The following is a 15,136-nucleotide window of genomic DNA, read 5'->3' on the forward strand; positions in this document are numbered from 1 at the left end:
AATGGAGTTTGGGGAAGATGCCAGTCAAGTAGCTTTCTTCTGACCCTCTCTCAAACTGACCTTGAAAAGGGTTGGAACATTCCTCTGCAGGACTCCCTTATAGTGGGGGCTGCAGCACCAGGTGCATGGAGGACCTGAGGATCCATCACACTATTTCCAGTGTGAAAGCACAGATGCTTGTGGAGCCCACAAATGTAGTGGCCTGGCTTTGCTCATGCACTGGGACTGGGAGGGGGAAGTGAGCTAGCTGACAGGAGAGGGGAAGCATAGGCTCTCACTGGGTTATATCAATAGCACCATCTCTGCTTACGAAGAGGAGAGTAGACCAAGACCAAAGAGCAATCTGGTATATCAGAATGAGGTACAGGACTTACTGGTGCCTAACCATTTTGTTGTGATGCTGGTTGGACATCACAGTGTTACTGTGATAGCTGCTTAGAACCATTCCTGCCCTTGGCAGAAATCTGAGAAGGGCAGCAGCCAGGCTTCAAAGGATGCTGATGCAGGTGCTAAGGACTGTCCTTCCTCTCATATCCCACTCTCACCTCTGTCCCTTTTCTCTTTATAGAAGATAGGTCTATGGTCTCTCAGGTATGGATTTTATAGCGTTAAATAACATAACTGAGTTCCTGATGCGCCACTGCATATTTTCCAAACTCTTATGCCTTACTGCCTGTTTTCAAACAAGCAGTCTGCGAGGCTGTAGTATCTCTGAGACATCTGCTGCTTTCTCAGATTGTAGTGTCAATCATTTCAGAAATCCTCAGGCAGGAGGTGATAAACAATGAGGGGAATATAAGCCTCTTTTCTGTAGGAATCCAGACCTACATGTGGAATCAGTGAGACGTTTTATTTCCTGCATCCTGTTTCCGGCTCTGCAGCCAGTAGGTTTCAGGCAGTGTGGTGACCATCAGGGAGTCAGACTGCATTAGCAGAGCAGAAGGGAGAATGCAGAGGCAACTGCTGCGTTCTGTGGTCAAGACAAGCATGACCAGGGGAGGGTAGTGGGACTGGGCTCTGGAAATGGAGAGTATTCTGGAATGTGTATGCACTCAGGTACATATGTTTGTACATGCATTTAAAGAAAAAGAAACTAAAGGCCTCAGATATCAACAAAGCTACCCAGAGGCACTTAACAAGCCTGAAGTGGCTAATCTCAAACTTCTGAAAACCAAGAAATACAAAATGATGGTGTGTACTATTTCTGGATACAATCTTTAGAAAGGCATAAAACAGTACTGGAAAAATAGCAGTTCTGTATTAATTACACTTTAAGTTGTTTTTACTAAACGTGTTCGTTTATAATGACACAGAAGGCTAAAAGGACAGCTAGGAGGACATTTGTTAATATGTCCTAGATGCTCTTGACACTGGTTATGTTTATGCACTTATTTTTAAATTATTATATTTATCTTTAGACAATAGACTACAGCAAATAGAAAATCATACCTGTTGCTAATCTCAAGATAGTGAAGACAGGCATCTAAATCTCATGCTATCTCTAGTGGTTTTGCAACCACAGTGGCAGGGCTTTGTGCACAACTAAGGACACTAATTTTTGTAACTAATAGTCATATGCATGCTAATGTTTGGCCTTTGACCTAATAAGGTAACTTTTTCTTCTACTGTTTAAATAAAATCTGAGTGAAGACCAGAAGAATTCCTTTCTGAAATACTTGAATTTTGGAATCAGTCTCACAGTTTTGTCACTCTTTCTGATACAAAAATGTTAACTTAAAACCGCATCAGAAAAGGTGTGTTCATCCCCACCTTTATCTGCAATTCTCTGGTAGCATCTCTTTATAATAAAAGCCAAAGTCAAATGTAGAATGGAGGCCTTGTGTCTCTGATTCTGCTGGTTTTGTCTTTACCTAGGGCATATGGAAGTCTGCAAGCAAGACAGTGTAATATAATATACATGGATAGATAGGAATCCCATTTAAAAATGAGATGTAATTCTGTAGAGGAAGTAGAAGTGCAGAAGATGAAAGCATAGTGCAGGCTGCTACAATCTCATTAGATACTTAGCATTTACATCTTATTTTTTGAAGTTGGCTCTAAAATTGTGATTGCTTTGTTCTGCCTGTACCTTGCATGTTAGCTTTTTGGAGCTGGGGGATTTTGAACTATTTGGAAATGAGTAAATGATCCTTAATTAAAAATAAAAATTAAAAAAAATCTACATTCTAGCATTGATCTACTTTATGAACGTGTTTGAGTGACAAAATTGTAAACTCCAGTTGCTCTGTTAACAGAGAAAGCTTACTTGGTGCCTGAGTGTGTATAGTCTTGCTTAGTAGGGCTGATAACGAGTTTATCATTGGTAGGACCATGTATCTATTTATCTCCTACCTTGTGTTGCTGTACTGTCACCCAAAGTGTCTGTATGTGAAACTTTGCAAAGGTTAGTCATGGGACATTTGAAAGAAATTAGCACAATGAAAGGAAGGACTGGGTTAGCACAAGGTGCAGCAGATGACTGCAGAAGCAGATAGGGATTAGAGAAGCATTGGCAAGGGTCAAGTTGGTTAAGTCTGGGATTCCTGTTGTGCTGGGAAGGAGGCATTATACACCTGCAGTGGGCAGATGAGGAAATATGTCATTTTTGGGGTGTAGGAGACTATTCATCCATAAACCTAGAGATGGGAAACCCTTCCAACACTGGATTATTCTATGATGTTTCATGGGGAATTTTCTGTTCCCCATTGCCCAAAGATAAGTTGTATCTTCAGGTATCAGAAATTGTGGAACAGGTGTCACACACAATCTCCTCCACTTTGATAGAGCTTACTGCCAGGGTATTTTAACAAATTGTATCTTTCTGGCAACATCTACACTTTCATAAACTCCTTTCCCTCTCTGTATTTGCAAGGAGGTGCTTTTTTGTTTTGTCGGAGGGGGGCATGCTGCTTCTTTCTGATACTGTTTCTAAGTCTGAAATAGGTTTTGCAGTCGGGGCAGGGCACAGACTTGGTCTTGTGATTCTCTGATGCTTGAGATGCAGGCAGTCCCAAAGTGTTGTAGAAAATGGAGTGTTTGTCACCTTTACCCCAAGGCCTGTCTGGCTGGAAGGTGTCTGTGAGCTGAACACCTCCGAAGGTACTAGTGGTACCTTCGTGGTACTAGTGGAAAGGTGGTAGGTGTTCTTTGGGGGGTTGAACACAGAGCAGTGGGATCTCGGAGCTGCTTGAAGACAGAAAGGAAACTTCTGTAAAGGCTGGCCGAGCAGCCACATACTTAAGGCTGTGACAGGTGAGCCCTGGCATATTTTGCTGCAGTGGTTAAAGACTGTTCCTAACTGTCTGCCCTGCTGGACATTGCTGCTTGCAGTAAGGTCAGCAGGACAGAGCATGCGCCAGCACCGTAGCTGCCCCGGTTCAGTTTCATGTTAGCTTAAACCTGTCTAGAGTAATATGAATTGCTTCATTTGGTAGGGGAGAGAAGTAAGGCTCTGCCAAACTTAATCCAGTCTTCTCTGCAGAATTCCCTTGAAGTGCCTCTACTATATTTTCTCTTTTTGTTGTATTGGAATGCTTTATTTTACAAGGCCAGTAAAATTTCTCATTTGAACGTGTGTTATAGGTATAGAAATAACACCCTTCCATCAGTATTTGAGGTCAGGATGTAACAAGCAACTGAGAGTAATCTTCTATTCCAAGTAGCACATTTGGAAACTGGTGTCAGAAATCAATGACCCATTTATATAAGGGATCCTGTAGTATTTTTTTCTTTCATTCCTTTTTCATGGAAGTCCTGTTGGTATGACATGCAGTGACATTTCAGGAGCACAAATACAAGCAAGAGATGTGGAGAAAGACAAAGCAAGTACGCTGACATTCAAGCTGCAAACCTTTCATACAGTATGTTCTGTGCATTATAAATTTAGTGTTTGCCTTAACTTAATCTTAGCCACTGCAGAAAATCATCTGTAAAAGATCTTTCTCCAAATGTGTGTTTTTTGCGTGCATGCTGTTAGTGACATGCAAAGCACTGTTCTCCCCTGGCTTTAGGGGGCTTTAGGGCTCAGTTGAGGGCTGTATTGTGATGTTCCACAGCTCAGGCAGAAAGAAGCTTCTGAGTTCAGGATGAGAAGGTAGCAGCTCAAATTTAGATCCAAGCCTGGAGCTAAAGCTTCTAAACTTTAGTGGGACTATTTTGTTCATAAAATTATTCAGGTACTATAATTTTTTGTCACAGGATTAGAAATGCAGTAATTGTTCGATACAGAGATTAAAATATCCTCAGAGGAAAAATACCAGTTAATTCAATAAATCAGTTTGTGCTACAATGAGAAAATTAAATTGATTAGCTATTAAGTGTAGCCATAAAGGATATTTTTAAAAATTAGTGCTACACTGACATTTTCCTTTTAACGTATCATTTGTATTTTATGTAACAAGTAGTGCTGGACTGAGTTATATAAATGAGCAAGTGTTTTGTGCAGGTTATTTCAATTATCTGTCCTTGGAGAAGGTGAATGAAAAATAGCTCCAACTCAGTTTTAGCATCTTCATTTTGACAGCTGTAATATGCATATTAATGAAGAGTCTGAAGTGTAGAGGAATGAGTCCATTTGTAAAAGCTGGTGTCCTCTTAGTTCTTGATCTTAAAAGGAAAAAAAGAGAGAGAGGAAGAAAGAGAGAAACCGAGGGTATGTTTTGTGTGGATTGCCAAATCTTCTTGAAACAGCTTGCAGTTACAAGCTAGCTGAATCAGCACCATGTTCATCAGTGGAAGACTATAATCATAGCAATACCTGGAGCATACAGCAAGGAAGAGACAAGTCAAATCTGGCAAGGTGTTGTATGAAGTTTTTATGTCTGGTTTTAAACTGAGTCACAGCATTGCTACAAAGAGTAAATGTGGCTAAGTGCTGTAGTAGGGTTTAATCAGCAAATTGAATTTAAATTTGAAGAATTATTTAGCTAGTATCTTTGAAGCAGCATAAATTGAGAGGTGTGGGGCTTTCACAAAGTACGATTATTGCAGTTAATTTGCTTCATACAAGATGCAGTTTTAAAATGTACAGTTTGGGTACAATATTAGTAAAATATATGCTGAAAAAGCAGAACCTGAAGATTTCAGGTGACAAAGATCTTTTCCCGTTATTTATTGTTTTTTATAGATTAATAGACTTTTAAGGCCAGAAGGGTTTGTTAGCTATAATCCTTATTGTACTTGTTTCTGTGCTGTGTGTTGGTTCCTCAAGAACAGTTTTTTCCTGTTTTTTTATTAATGTCGTTATAAGGTGTTGGATCAGATTAAGTGTATTTAAATTGCTATGCAAGAGGGCAGGCTTCCATCAGTTGTCTGTAACATTACAGAAGCTGCTAGATAGTAGATATAAGGTCGAACTAGTCGAATTCCTTAACTATTCCTTAACATATGATTATCTGTTAAGCAGAGAATAATATCAGCCTGGCATGGTTTTGATGTCACTAGGTAGAAGGCATCCTTTTCTGAAAAGCAGTAAGGGAGATGAAGACTTGCAGAGTAATTTTAAAGCTAAGTTTTCCAGTCTGCATGGGAAATTTGATGACCTATACCTCATGTTCTGTGCCCATTTGGCATGAGAAATGGCTGACAGCAAAAGACAAGAAGTACATTAAAAAAAATGTTATGTAGGTACTACAGACTACAATAATTTCTCAACACTTCCCTTTAGTTGTTGGAACACACTAAATATTGGAAGTGGAGTTGCCCCAAGCTCATACACTGTGTAATCTTCCTGCCTGCTCTGTCCAGACGTTTTATAGCTCTGCTTTTAGCCATTGGGTGGGTTTGACAAAGAAACTAATTTAAGCTCTTTCATCCTTGATTTAAGGAGGGGCAGGGAGGGGAACCTTCTGGTCGGAGATACCAGCAGACAGTAAGGCATTCAGAGTGACAGAGTGGCCCAGTTGCCAGGAGGAAGTCTTATCAGACATAGCGAGATTCCAGCTCAGTGTCTTGTCAAAGTGGCTGAGCCACTGCCTAAAGACAGATATAAGGTATGTGAGTTTTAATAGAGGGTATCTGTTCATGGTTTAGTAAAATAGAGATGGCAGGAGGAACCTCACTCATTTCAAGCATTTTTTTTTAATGACTGGCAATGGAAAGGGTTACTTTTTTCTTCTGGCACCTTATTTTTGAGGGTTTCCATGTTTCAGTGTCTGCTCTTCATCAGACCAAAACTCAAAAATTCATTCCTTTTTCTTCCTATCGTCTCTTCCCCATTTACCACAAACAAAGTCACATTATTTTTGAAAACGTGCTTCCTTGAATCTCATCTCTTTAATTAGAAAACAGATGCATACAAAAATTAATAACAAGATTTAAATGCTATCAGTGGATACTGTAATAGAAACACTTAGTTTCTGGAGTTTGAACTCCGCTGAAGTGCTATGTTTCAAAGCAGGAGTTAAGGGAGGATTGTTTAAGTACATTAAAAGATATTTAGAAGAATTATGGGAACTCTTATATCTGTCCACATAGCAAAGGGCTCAAACGGGGAAAAGGAAGAAGTGTTTCAACTTAAAAACTTGGAAAGAACTAAGACTTCATTCTCATTTGTGTACATCTATACCTTCCTATCAGTGTACAATGGAGTTAAATTTGGTGGCCAAACCAAGCTTTTATTCCATTTGACTTAGTCTTTGCTGTAATTCTTTGTGTGACTTAATTTTAACATGTGAAGATTCAAGCCTGTTCCTCACTGAAGTCTAAGGCAGCTGGTTTTGATGGTAGTAGGATTAGGCAACTGGACTCCCTTCCCTGTGTTAACTCTTAATCATGTAGTACAGTGTCTCTCACTTACCCAGCCACATAACTGGAAATAGAAAGCATATTGCAGGGTTTCTTAATCACATGCAAATTCCTTTCATGTGCCCAAGTTTTCAGAGCAGACTTGGAGATTTAACTATACAGACCCTGTTAATTTCAATAGGAGCTGTGTGGCTAAATCCTCTGAATTAGTTTTGAGGGTGGGGGGGAAAGCCATGTAGCACTTGTCAGCCTAACCTCCTGGCACATTTAGCTGCTTTTTAAGATGGGATCTTCAGACAAATTTTCTGGCAAAAATTGAGATTGCTGGTAAATGAGAAGACAGGAGCTGTTGAGTTTGCCTAAGGTATTCCTCCTCTTTAAAGCTTCAAAGGTATCAAGTAATAATGAATAGGGTCCAAGAGACAGGGCTGGGAGAAGCATGATACCCCTTCTATCCAGATTCATAACTATGAGGCATTTTTAAAATGTGTTTGCAGAACTAATCTGGGGAAAGTATGACATTTGGAATAGCTTTGCTTTTTGGAAAGATTGAGCACTGCTGTGCAGGACATTAAGTGTTCTTATGTTTCTCTAATGCTTATAGGTAAGCACATGCAATTAGTCTTTATAGGTGTAGCTTTGACAGGTTGGGATTAAAACCTCCAAATTAATCTCCTTTGGTTTTTTTTCTCCTTTCACAGACAATATTCTCACCTGAAGAGACATGGCAGAAATCAATTCTCCTGTAAATATCAAGGAAAAGGTAGGTTCAAGTAACAGTACAGTGCAAACCAAAATGATATTTGCATACATATTTCATCCCTCCTCCTTCAAACACCATTCACATACTTAACTTTAATATGCGTTGACTCTGTGCATAAAGTTAAGTACACAGGCAGGTATCGATAGGATTAGTATATTAATCTTGGTTGATGAGAAACATTTTTGCTTTCCTGCAAAGAGACAATATTTTGTCAGACTGACTTCTCTTATTCCTTTGTGATTCCTGTGCATGCTGATGCTGTGGAGAATAGCATTTTGTGATGATTGCTGCTGTGCAAAATACAACCTTTGAAGAAACACACCCTTTAGAAAATAATTTTTCTGACCAAAAATGTCATACCTTTACTACTTAAAGGCAATTCCTAAAATTATAGGGCCTGAAAAGAGTAGATTTTTTTTTTCCCCCCTATGTAAGTAGCTCTGCTTTTAACTGTATTCTGTGTGCTTGAGTGTGTCCTCTCCATATTCTGCCTAGTGCTAGAGCCTCACTACCCTGTCAGGAGCAGTAAAGGACCTAAAGCTAATTAGTATACAAATATGAGGTAGATCAGGAGATCTTTTGTGACTCCCAGCAGGCAGGTTGTGAAGAGGCAATCTAACCAACAGATACTTCCCACCAACATAAATAGGAAACCAGGACATCTGTCAAAGAATAGGAAAAAAGGAGAGAGAGAGAGAAGTGGGAAGACTGCAGGAGTAGAACGTGATAGGGTTATATTTTAAAAGAAGCCAAGATTGAGAATTCACCTGAATCGTCATCTTTTTTAAAATCAGACTTTGTTCTATTTCATGTTTGGGAAGAGAGATGGAGCTTTGCGTTTAGGAAGTTCAGAGAAGGCTAATGGGTTCCTTGATTTACAGCTTTATTAAGCCCAAAGTAGTGCTCTCACGCAGATTTTAAGGCAGTGTGATAAATGTTAAAGGCCAGAATCTAATTCTGTCAGTGAGCCCAAGTTTGTCCAGGTATCAGCGAAAAGTTGATTAGGCCCATTCACTTCATGAAAGATGCACAAGGAGAAAGAATCAAGACTGATTAAATATCAAGGAAATACAGGACAGTGAGGGCAATGTGAAACTGAGAAATGTAGTCATCTTCCGCTGTATTGGAAGACCTGCCTGTGGCACATTACGTATCCTGCAGGGCAGCAGGCATGTGAAATATTCTCTTCTTTCTAAGCCTGTCAATGGAAAGGAAAAGAATAAAAATTTGTGTATGATTCCTTGGATTAACTCTTTTCCTGAGATGACAGAAAAAATTATTCAGCAGAAAGATTTGCCTAACTTCAGTTCTGTAATTCAAAACTTCAGTTTTGCAATTAGGTGGACTGATAACAAGGAAAAAATCATTTGGCCTGAGGAATGTGTGCAAGATACTGTAAACGTGGCTTTCCAATCCAGAAAAGTCCCAAGAAGTGATAGAGAGTTAAGATGTAATATGACACACCACAGCATGACAAAGAAATAGCCTTGAACTGGAGGTCAGTAGTCAGATTTTTAGTTAACTTGCTGTTTTGCTTCCAAGTTCACAAGTAATGAACTTTTCAGTGGGGTAATATATTTCTCGGAACTGATCATGACTAGTAGTTAATGGTTTAGGCATGGCATGTGGTTTATAAAGACTCGATGAACCATGACAACTACTGACCCTGAAACTAGGTTTCCATCAAGTTTCAGTTTGCTAATGATGTTTCTTGAAAGAATGGTTACAAACTGTTACCTGCCCACCAATACATGAATGAAGCTGCTGAGGAAACAGCATAGCAAGTGATGATTTATACTAAGTAGTTCAGGTGAGAATGAGTTCCTGTTCACACTGTTGTGTCCCTCTTTCGGTGCTTACTCATTTTCTTTGCTTTCAAAAGGATGTAGAACTCTTTTGCTTTATAGCCCCTGATGGAAAACAATTCCTTACCTGTTGCACTGCCCAGGTGTCTGCTTTTTGAGTACTTTTTCCTCATATTTGTTGGTAGCTCCTGAATCACTCATTGTGCTTGAGGATTAGCATGTCAACATGAATCTGTATTTTGGTGATGAGCATCTTCCTTAGTCCTTAATAACAGCACAGGGTTTAAATACTGAGTAGCATGATGGATTTTGCAATAGAAAGTAATGTCATCAAATCCCATCCGCTAGTGCCAGAGTGCTGGAAGGTAAATTACAGTAACTCTCTAAATGTAACTCAGTAAATCAATTGAAGTTCTGCCTATTTACTGTGTAGCTTGAATTTTTTTAATTAATTTAGGCAGTTTTACAGGTGCAGGATTTTACAAATCATCTATTTGTCTTTTGCTAGTTTAAGAATGAAGAACTGCAACAGGACTTTTATTCACACTAGATATCTGCTATTCCAAGTCTGATAGCTGCTGGAAGTATCTAAAATCAAATGTTTATGAGCATATACATTTTAAGGCAGGAAAATAATTGGATCAGTACACTCTGTTATAATAGTTCCTCTCTTTATTCCTGTATCTTCTATCAGTATTTAGTACCACTAAATCCCTATGCCAAAGTGAAAACTTAGTTTAACAGCAATTAACATTTTATTGCGAAATCGCTGGGTTTTATTCTGGAAAATATAGACTAATAACCTACTAAATAAAGGCTTAGTGACTGAACAGCATAAACTTAATGAATTCTACGCACATCAGCTGAGAAGCTGGCATGCTCAGTCTGCCATTTCACCTGGACAAGTCTCTCTTGTTTTAAAACAAGATTGCGATGGCACAGAACCTCCATTTGACATCTCGTATTTGGTTTACAGTATCGTGGCTCTTTCTGTCAGCAACAAATTGAGTAACTCTAAAGCAACTGTAGCTTTAGAACCATCTGAGTAATGCACTAGAAATACAAGGAAAGGGTTGAACAGGTAAGTCCTGCTGAGCTGGCTTTAATTATATTTGCACATAGACTGCTAAAACGTAAAGATTTCATTTGCATACTTGAAAAGCAGACTTATTTACAGTGCCCTGGTAAGAGAGTCAAAATCAAATCCCTTTCTCAGAAAACTTATGGAGCAAGACATGGTCATGCTACATAACATTGAAGCAGTGAGTTTAATGTTTACTTTTATCCACCTTTTTGGGGGGAGTATTTCTGGGAAACCAAACCAAGATTTAGAAAGTTAATTACTTTTGCTGAGCTCCACAAATCCATTCCCATCAACACAAATATAAGCAGGCCTTGTTAAAAAGAACAGAATAGGAAACAGGTCCTTCCCAGTTCTCCCTTTCTTCTACCTCAGTGCTTGCAGATAATAATATATTTAAGACTTTGATCCTGCTAGGACTTGAATGAAGCCAAAGGAGCTGTACCTCTGCACACAAATACTTACTCTTCTAAGTTTCTGCAAAAGCAGAACACAAGTTTCTCCTTAAATTGAACGTTGTTTCTCTGTGACAACAATGTAGTACAAGCTCATGAAGTTTTAGCATAATGTTTCTTGTTTTGTTTTGTTTTTTTAAATGGTGGCCTTTCCCCATGTTCTCTCCATGATCAGCTTCTAGTTATTCAAGGAAAAAGACCTCTGCCGCTGTTTTAAAGGTGATGTGAGGCTGAGGCAGACATTTTGGGCATTATTCCCACACACAGGCTCTGTAAGACCCTACCCCTAATTTGAGTTATAAGAGAATGCTACTGTAGTACTGATACTTGTATAATTCATTCTTGGCATTTCAGCTGAAATAGTTCATAAAGTCAATAGGTTAAACATTCTATTTTATATCTTTTCTCTTCCCCCCGTCCCTGAGAGATTTATATAAATGTTGTGTCTGTGATGTCAGGAAGGCTAATGGAAGTTTCCATAGTTGGCAGAGGCTCCTGCAGCTGTGATACTCTTGTGGGGAGCCAGGACTGTTCTGATTACCATATTTTCATGCATATAACCCACAGATTTTCTGGAATAACACAAGTTCTGCATTTCAGCAGCTGCAAGGGTCATTACATGCCTGCATAGATAGTACAAGGAGAAGTTTACCATCAGGATCTCTCTCGAAATAATTCCCTCTGCCCTAACCCTTGCTATAGTTTTCCTTCACTATGCCACTCTCCCTCTTGCCTCTGATTATACTCATCTGTGCCTGAAAATACAGTATTATTAAGGACTTGTTTTTTAGTATCAAGACTTTCAGAGACTGAGAGTTATAAGTAGTTCAGATCATATGCACACAAGTTCACTGGATTAAGGGATAAAAGGGGCCAAACTCATTTGGTTAAATCCAAAATAATTCCATAAAATTAATGGAGGTATTCAAGCATTAACCTAGTACATCACCAGAAGATGTGCTGAGATTCTGAATGACAAGGCCTCCAAAGAAGCAGCAACTGGAGTGAGGAATACAAGTGATATATTGTCTCCTGCAACAATTAGACCTTCTTAGTTTAACAAGACAAGAGTGAATATCAGGCACTCCCCAGGATAGCCATTCAGCTCTGACATGCGATTTTGGGTTTGATCCAAAGAAATATCGCGAATTGTTCAAACTTCAGGACTTGCTGTTGGCCCTATCTTTTTTTGTGTGTGTGTGTGTGTGTGTCTAAACATGTTTGAACAAATGAGATCTGGTGTCAGCTGGAACAAGCGAAATACTCATTCAGATGAAAATCCTCCTCTTGGGATTCTGTTAGGAGTGAAGTTTTGCCAAAGTTCTCCTGAAAGGCTTGCTTTTTCATTTGTCATTTCCAGTGTCAGAGCTGTAGGAGCAGATGGACAGGTTTGTTCCATAAACTGCAAGAAGGAAATTTTATTCAGATGTGTTTTGGGGGGGGGTTCACAGTTTTGTTTACATTACACCATAACTGTGGTTTTTATAAGCAATAGTCAGCAGGCAAGGAAAGAGTAGGATTCATCGTGGAAGGAATGGAAGTAGTATAAAATTTAAAATCATACATTACAAAAGCAGATAGTTTCCAGTCTATGATTTCACTAGGTCTCCTTAAAGTTGACCTTTGCAGCTGTTCCTTTCCCATGTGTTGAAGTAGATGGACTTAGTCCAAAGACCAGCAAAGTTGATCAAAATTCACTTGTGTCACTTGATGAGCCATTTAACTTGGGTTAAGGATATTATAGATTCAGGTCTTTAAATACTGCTGTCATTATTAAAGCAGAACAGTTCTTACTGAGCCAAACTTTTTAATATGTTCTTTCAGGATTCCTGAAATGTCTGGTTTTTCCATTTAATTAGTTTACAAATTTGGGGGACAGGGGCGACATAATAAATCCATGATGATTGCCTGAAGTAGTTTACTGCAGCAAGTAGAATTTGCTTTGTGCTTTTTGAGGATAAATGATCCAAAGGTTTCAGTGTGATAAACAGGTCATGTAGTGGAAAGAGGTGCAGACCTGATCAAAGCTGTTATTTTGCTCAAAGGGGATGTTAACACCACTTGTTCAGTGTGTCATGGTGAACTCTTTTAGTAAAGCTTCTGGAAAAATCTCCCCAACATAAGAAATAGGCTCTTAATGCAGCAAAGTCAAACTGTATTTATGAAATATGTTTGTGTAGGAGTTTTCAAAACCTTAAAAAATTCTGCCATGAAGTGTTTTAAAAATGCATTTTCCTGCTTAATGTAGCCAGGACATCTGCTAATGCTCAATTCCTAGAATATAGAAACCAGCAGAGTTCTGCAGACAGCCCTCCTTCCCTGCTCCTCTTGCAGGATTTGGATCAACCCCAATTGGAGGTGTAATCTAGTTGAACGTGGCCTACACTGCTACCTGTCCTCATTTGCAGTGGGTATATATGGTGTATATGTGTACATAAAGATTTGCTACTGACATGCAGTAAAAATAAAGTAGGAAAATGTCTGTGTATTCATTGATAACCATACTTCTAAATAAATTTAGCTCCTAACTTAGAGTAAATCTGTTGATCTTAATGTTTAGTACAAAGCAAAGGTGGATCTGTGTTAGTGTTCCTAACCAAGCATAAGTAAGAATATTTCTAACTGAATAAGTGACCATAATAGTACTTACTTCAAGGGGATTAGAGCAGCTGTGCTCAGGGGGGTTCAGAACAGCCGTGAGCTTTCAGCAAAGAAGTCTAATTTGTCACTATGTCAGAAATATATAAACTAATTCTCTGAACCCCGGAAATGTTACTTATTCACCAGAAACATCCTCTTTGAGATGATGCCAAGGGGGAGCAGATGGAGTAGAGCAGCAAACAGGCAGCGACTGATTCCATGTTGTTACAGTTGCCTGGGAACCATCTGAAACTTGACCGAGAACCTAACGGACTCGGAGGAATACACAGTAATGTCAGTTTGGTTCTGGGTGTGGAGTTAGGTAATCTGCTGTCACAACTTTCAGGCAGGCTATATTTCTTTTTGAGCTTGAGTTACCAGGAAAGTCTCATGAGATAGGTGTTCATGAGGACTTCGAGTAAGATACCATGAGAGGTTAGAATTTCAGTGTCCTCCTCTTGTGTGCCATGCTCCTCTGAAGTAACCCGTTACTGAATTTTTTTTTTAAGCGAGCCAAAAATTTGCTCCAAGTGAGATTGGCTATAGTTTAACAGTAATCCTCAGAAAAATAGTCAAGTATATCTGATCAGACCTTGGGAATTTTATTTTGGGGCAGAAACAGCTTATCTGAGGGGACTTGGAACCTTTTTCAATATTGATATCACTTCTGGGCAGTCCTCAGCAATTTGTGTAAGAGACTGATAAAAACAATCTCATGACTGTGGAATTCTGATCCTGATGAGATGCAATCTGGCTCAAATTGCAGCAACTTTAACAGGATTTGAGTAAGCATTTCAAGCTAAGTGTGTGCTTAAGACTTCAGCTCAGAAAAGTGGTTTCAAAGTCTTCTAAACTTTGAACTAACTTTAGCCTTATCCAGAAAAGTACCTAGGTCCACAGGAATTAAATGCATGCTTGCAAGGTAGGTCTCTGGATCGTGGGTTTAAATAGAGGTAGACGTGGGTTCTGTCTTGTATGTTCTTGAGCATACATGGTTGTTTTCAAGATCATAGCTTTGTATTTTAGATCTGTGAGTGCTTTAAAGTAGCTTTGTAAGCTGACATTCTAAGCAAGTTGTCTTAATAGTAAACAAAGAAATGTGCTTTCCAGTCAGGCTACAGGAGGGGAAGCCCAGGAATTTAACTACGGTCAGTGACAGCTTCTCAAACTAATGCTGTCATTAGCAGCACAATTATCTGTGGTTCAGAAGGTGTGTTACTGAATTCTCTTTGTGTCCTGGAATGCTTGTCTAGCATCCAGATGATGACAGAAGTTCACTGGGAATCTACACTGGATAAAGACAGGATGATTCACAAAATTGTTGAAATAGTTGACTTCCCTGTAGTCTGTCTGGTAATGTTCTTCCTATGATCAGGTTTCAGTGAGTAGGAAAAAACTGTTTTCTCCCACATACACAGAAATAAATCTAATAAAGTAGACTGCTGTGAGTTTGTTCTTGCAGACTGTTAGGTATTAATGCAGTATCACTGCATATTAGGAGATTCTTTGGCTCTTGTACTTTTTTTTTATCCTTTAGGATGTTAAATATTTTTAAGAAGGAATTTGTTGATGAGAAGTCATACAATATTGGATTGTTCTAGTTCCATAATCTTGCTTACATGTTGACAAGATGAACGTTCTTGGTAAG

General features: G+C 39.0%; 1 protein-coding gene across 8 annotated transcripts in view; it reads left to right on the plus strand.

The window, feature by feature from the left end:
• The window catches only part of SPATS2L (spermatogenesis associated serine rich 2 like), an 87,781-nt gene that overhangs the window by 33,721 nt on the left and 38,924 nt on the right, over positions 1 to 15,136 (plus strand). For 5 of the 8 annotated variants that reach the window (XM_075512179.1, XM_075512187.1, XM_075512184.1 and 2 more), the window contains one exon: positions 7,446 to 7,507. In XM_075512179.1, the coding sequence (XP_075368294.1) occupies positions 7,469 to 7,507 (39 nt within the window). In that variant the 5' untranslated portion in view covers positions 7,446 to 7,468. Of the gene's footprint in view, positions 1 to 3,582; positions 3,659 to 3,837; positions 3,861 to 7,445; positions 7,508 to 14,389; positions 14,411 to 15,136 lie in introns of those variants that run through there. The other 3 variants (XM_075512180.1, XM_075512185.1, XM_075512186.1) reach the window with 3 other exon arrangements.

The sequence above is a fragment of the Mycteria americana genome, chromosome 9 (assembly GCF_035582795.1).
Source record: "Mycteria americana isolate JAX WOST 10 ecotype Jacksonville Zoo and Gardens chromosome 9, USCA_MyAme_1.0, whole genome shotgun sequence".
Taxonomy (NCBI): Eukaryota; Metazoa; Chordata; class Aves; order Ciconiiformes; family Ciconiidae; genus Mycteria; species Mycteria americana.